Genomic DNA, 5,571 nt, shown 5'->3' with positions numbered 1-5,571 from the left:
TCCATTTTAAATTTATAGCGATTCAAAAATCTAAATGTATAGTTTGGGAGAAATTTAATGGTCAGCGTTACTCTTAATTAAGATACTCCCTATATAAATGAACAAGATGAATACACAATCCGTAAAATAATCATCTGTTCAGTACGTATGCGGAAGATCGAGCAGTGTGATCTTTTAACTTGCAAGCTGCTACTTACACCGCGGGAGTTGCGAGCTGTGCAGAAGATCGGCTATATCTAGTTGCTAGCTTGCTAATGTTGCCATCTGCTTTCTTTGGTGTCCTCACTCGATCTGGTGAATACGCAGTAGCTGAGAGATAGTGACAGTACGTACCGGCCGGCCGGTGGATCGACCAGTGGAAAATTAACAATGGTAAAATTCTTGCAATAAGCTAGTTGTTTAATTCCTCCTTGATCATTAATTTTGCCCCCCCTGGATCGTTTTGATTAATGTTGCTATCAGATGGATTGATGCGAACGATTGATATGGTTGTACTAATTGGTGTCATCCTGTTCATTGTGGTACGGTGATCTGATCAGAGGAGATTGACGACGACGACGACGACGAAGACGGACACGGTGCGTGTGAACATCGAGAAGATGCTGGAGCAGCTGAGCCGGCCGGCGAGGCTGGACGGCTACTCCATCTACCGTGTCCCGGCTAGCGTCCGCGACAGCGTGGACAACAAGCACTACGAGCCGAGGCTGGTCTCCATCGGCCCGTACCACCGGAGCAAGCACCACCTCCGCGCCATGGAGGACCGGAAGCGCCTCTACCTCCTCCGGTTCCTCCACGACCAGCACGACGACGACGACGGCAGCGGCCGCCGCGACGGCCTGCTGCAGGACTGCGTCGGCAGGGTGCGCAAGCTCGAGGCGCGAGCGCGCGCGTGCTACTTCGAGAGCCCGGCCACCGGTGACGGAGAAGACGACGACGACATGTTCGTCGAGATGCTCCTCCTCGACGGCTGCTTCGTGGTCCAGCTCTTCATCCAGTGGTTCTGCGGCGCCACGGATCCCGTGTTCGACGTCGGCTGGAACCTCCCGCTGCTGCACACCGACCTGCTCATGCTCGAGAACCAGATCCCCTACTTCGTCCTCCTCGCGCTCTACGACGCCTACTCTCACGACCCCAACCGCCCGCCGTCGGCGCGCCCCAAGCCGTCGCTGACGACCATCATCACCTCCTACTTCAGCGAGAAGGAAGGGAGACAGCCCGCGACGACGACGGCCACCGAGGACGCCATCGATCACCTGCTCCACCTGTACCACTCCACCTTCGTGATGCCGCCACCCGATCACCTGCCGGCGCCGGTGCAGGCTGACTGCGGCGGCAAGCTGCCAAGGACGATCCGCTGCGCCAAGGAGCTGACCATGCACGGGGTGAAGTTCGTGCGCAAGCCGGAGACGACCAACGTCCTCGACGTCACGTTCTGCAGGGACACCGGCGTCTTCCAGATCCCTCGCGTCGCCATCGAGGACTCCACCTGCATCAGGTACATGAACCTCGTCGCCTTCGAGCAGTGCCGCGGCGAGGCGGCGGTGGCGGAGAAGCACCTGACCAGCTACGTGGTGCTCATGGACTACCTGATCAACACGGCGGAGGACGTGGTGATCCTGGACAGGGCGGACGTGATGGAGAACAAGCTGGCCAACGAGGAGGAGGCCGCCAAGTTCTTCAACCAGCTCCGCCTCAGCTCCTACATCAACTACGACGACCACTACCTGGCGCCGGTGTACCGCGACGTTGACGCCTTCTGCCGCCGCAAGTGGCCAAAATACAAGGCCAAATTCCGCCGGGACTACCTCAACAGCCCGTGGGCGATTTTCGGTTTCTGCTTGGCCACCACATTCGCCGTCATCACCTTGTTCAACACCATCGTCACCATATTGCAGACGTTTTTCCATCTCTTTAAATGATCATTAAATCCATCGATATATGCAAACTGATCAATATCGTTCTATCAATTAATCTCTCTAGCTACATCCATATGTAATTTACATATCTACTTTGTTAATTCTCACAGTTGCTATTTTTTTTTCTTGACTCACCCATACATAATTAGGAATCAGCTTGCCTATAAATATGGCACCGGCATGATTTGGAGGCGCCTACAAATCGAGCGGCCGATTTTTTTTTTGTCAAAAATCGGATGCCCGACTTTTTTTTTCAAAAATTGGGTGCTATTTCACCAGGTAGATCGAAAATATTTCACTAAATAGATAAAAAATGTTTCAATCTTTTAAAAAGCTGAAACACAAACAAATCACCTCATGAAACATTTTGCTACAACGTATGAAACAATGGTTTCCAAAAAATCGGGCATTGTTTCACCCTATATTAAAACAATGTTTTAGCAAATAGCGAAAGAATGTTTTAATTCTTAAAAAAAAGTAAACACGGTTAGCTCGCCAGATGAAAAAAAAATGGTTCAACGTATGCAAACAAACGATTTAAAGTCATTGTAACACTTAAAACTCGTGTACATCAACAAATCACGTGTCCATCAAGATGAAATTATTAAACAGTATCAAAAATCCATTGCAACATTTGATCCATACATAAAGAAACATCATGAGTACACTAGTTGAAACATTGTTGGTGGAACAAAAAATGAAACATACCCCCCTTAATAGGGCGTTCCCATTATATTCGGGCGGCTATTGCAACGGGCACACGTGGTGGGGGCGCGTGGAGGGGCCGTGCGAGGCGTGGGTGGCATGGGGCGCCCAATTATTTTTTCTCCCCATCGGGCACCGGACGGGGAGGCTTTCCGGCATGATTTCAATTGCCTTTTCCAATGTAATTGCTATCTCTCTTATCTATACCTTCTATACATAGTTACAATCTCCTAAGCTCTAAAACTTTACACGCAAACATATTAGTACTCATAAAGTTTAATATACAAGCATGACCCACGCTAAGAATTTAAAACTCAACGCGCAAGCATAGTAATTAGAACAAAATATGTAGTGCAAAGTGTAAATCCTATATGTAGTGCAAATCTGAAAACTATAACATACAAATAAAACGTATGAGATTTGTCCATGTCAACTTGGTAAAATTTTTACTCATAATTAAATCAAGGAGTAAAATAACTCAGCGTGACTTGAATAAATCTCATATGCGCATTTTTAGATCCTACAGTAGTTTTCAGATTTACGCTACATATTTTTCTTAGTAATTGTATTTAAAATTTATTATATTCCAAAAATCAACGTACTAGCGTGCTAAATCAACATCCTCATCATTTACACAATAATGTAACCCATATTCATCCATCATTTCTACAACATTTAACATTATTCATCCATATATTCCGCAGCAAAATGCGGCGCGTCATCTAGTATATATAAAAGTATGCTTTTATCTCTCCTATCTCATCTTCCAAATAGGTAATCAGTTACTTTAAATCTTTGTTCTCTTATATAGTGTGTATTAGAAAAATTAGAATGTTGTTATTACAATTTAGGTTGTAAGTTTTGAAATTTATAGGGTAGTTACAATGTGTCGTCGATAAAAATTAAGAGCCTTATATATCTGAGTGTTGTCTACGTGTCGCCTCTCCTGATGAAGATGCCAATCAAACGCAGGAGCATTTTTATATAGGTTCGAGCCCTATTTAGAGAAATAACTCTAAGTCTGGCATGTTGCTTTACTGACATATGAAGAGTAGGAGTACAATATGGTATGTATCGATCCAAGACCTATCGACTAGCCTTGTTAGGGATCCGGACGAGATGGTGGTCGGCTAGCTGGGAGTCGAGAATTTCGGGCTCTCTAGATGGATTGAGAGTTTTATCTCATCGAGGCTCAGTCGAAATCTTGAGGATTGTCTTGGATTCGCTTGGCTCTATTGTGGATTATTCAGTATTCTGTTGAAATGTTTTTCCTTCTCTCTTGGGGCCTATAGATTGGTATCCCTAGGTCCCCTCGTAAATCGTAATTGGGGGGACTCGTTCATATATTAATACCTTGGTAGTCTTCGATCAAGTCTAGTCAGAGTTCGAGTATAGGTTTGCCGCAGCTCTTCCAAAGTAAGTCTTGGTCTCCTTGTGCGGTCAGTTCAGTTCTTGGACCGACAGAAATATTGAGCGTCACTACTGGTTCTTGACTGCTTGGGTGGGAAAATTCCCTCCAGCACTATGAACCGGTTGGGATTGGCAATCCCTACTCGCTCACGCCAAATCGGCAGTGATGAGTTGGCCGGGATAATCGTTTCTGCACTAGTGTTAGCAACATAGACACATATATGGATCAACGAAAATATAGTGTGGAGCAGTACTTCTTTATTAATCTTGATGCTCTTATAGGTGACATTACTGAAATTTCGTGGATCTGGTGCTAACATTTAATTCGGCATCTCAGAGCCCTCTGATTTACCAATAACCGTAGGTGTAGTTAATTCAAACTGAGGAACAAATTGAACACCAGATAAGCCAGGAAGAGGACACCGAAACCGGACATCACAACCATGCTGGTGAAGTTGGTTTTGCTGACGCAGATCATCCCATCAAAAGATATGCCGCCTGCGGCGATACAAACGGGGGCAGCATCGATGGCCGGCACCTGCACCATTCTGCCCACGCCGGAGCCGGAGGCGTACCAGCTGCCGCCGCCGCCGCCGCCATGCGCCGATGCCCACCCCGTCGACGGGGAGGGGCTGAAGTAGCATCCTCTGTGTGCGTCCGGCGAAGTGCTGCAGACATGTCGTCGGCGCTCGGCCTTGCTGCGACCGCCGGCGGAGCACAAGATGTGCTTCAGCCACTTCCCGTGGAGGATCCGGCGTCGCCGTGGCCACCAATTAGTGCCCGCGCATGTTCTCTCCGAGTGGCAGGCGGCGGGACAGGCCTGTGCACAGTATTACCGGCGTACATGGTAAATAAGTGTGTACGGTAATACTGTACCGTATAGTGTATTACGTACCATGTGGCCGAACGGGAGAGGGTGGGCGGCGAGGGCGCCGGCGCCGGCGGCTGCTGCTGAAATGTACGGGCATGCGCCGACCACGCCGCATGGATTGTCCGACCTGCAATAGGGTAAGCAATCCTGCATACGCAGCTAGCGGATGGAGGGGAATGGATCAGGGATGTGTTACTGCGCAGTACGTCAGCCGGCGACGTTGATCGACGAGGCAGTGGCCATGGATCTAAGAGGGTTTTAATGGGAGAGTTTTGGCTTACCAGTTTCTTCAGCATGTACGGTGACCCCATCAGATCAGAATCAGATCGCGCCAAGAGTCCACCGTGCGTACGTACGTGTGATTCATTTCTCTCATCGAGCCTGCATATTTAATGGGGAGGACGACGGCGAACTGCCATCCTGGTGAGTTAATAAGTGATTATTAGTCACGGTATAAGGAAGGAAGTTCATCATATTTGTTGCCAGCTCGGCCTGTAACATGACCGGCGTTTCGCCGGGCCTCCCTCTCACTGTCCTAGGTCAGGATGGGAATGGTTGGGATATGGATTGAATCTAAACCGTTTTAAGTGAGTTCGTTGATCTATGGTTTAATAGGGTCGATCCACCATGAGTCCATTATATCAATAGATTATCCATAGATATCTAAAT

General features: G+C 47.9%; 2 protein-coding genes across 2 annotated transcripts; one reads left to right on the top strand and one right to left on the bottom strand.

The window, feature by feature from the left end:
• The first annotated feature begins 276 nt into the window (after positions 1 to 276).
• Positions 277 to 2,041, top strand: LOC4327274 (UPF0481 protein At3g47200). The gene is made up of 2 exons (XM_015789974.2): positions 277 to 372; positions 540 to 2,041. The coding sequence occupies exons 1-2, from the start codon at positions 370 to 372 to the stop codon at positions 1,917 to 1,919; spliced, it is 1,383 nt and encodes a 460-aa protein (XP_015645460.1). The 5' UTR covers positions 277 to 369; the 3' UTR covers positions 1,920 to 2,041.
• A 2,212-nt stretch (positions 2,042 to 4,253) lies between these two features.
• On the bottom strand, positions 4,254 to 5,314 carry LOC107276509 (uncharacterized). Its single transcript, XM_015790828.3, has 3 exons — positions 5,184 to 5,314; positions 4,927 to 5,061; positions 4,254 to 4,851 (listed from the first exon to the last, which is right to left on the bottom strand). The coding sequence occupies exons 1-3, from the start codon at positions 5,211 to 5,213 to the stop codon at positions 4,402 to 4,404; spliced, it is 615 nt and encodes a 204-aa protein (XP_015646314.1). The 5' UTR covers positions 5,214 to 5,314; the 3' UTR covers positions 4,254 to 4,401.
• Positions 5,315 to 5,571: the final 257 nt, after the last annotated feature.

The sequence above is a fragment of the Oryza sativa genome, chromosome 1, assembly GCF_034140825.1.
Source record: "Oryza sativa Japonica Group chromosome 1, ASM3414082v1".
Lineage (NCBI taxonomy): Eukaryota > Viridiplantae > Streptophyta > Magnoliopsida > Poales > Poaceae > Oryza > Oryza sativa.
The sequence above is the reverse complement of the archived record's forward strand: the minus strand, read 5'-3'. Positions and strand labels throughout refer to the sequence as shown.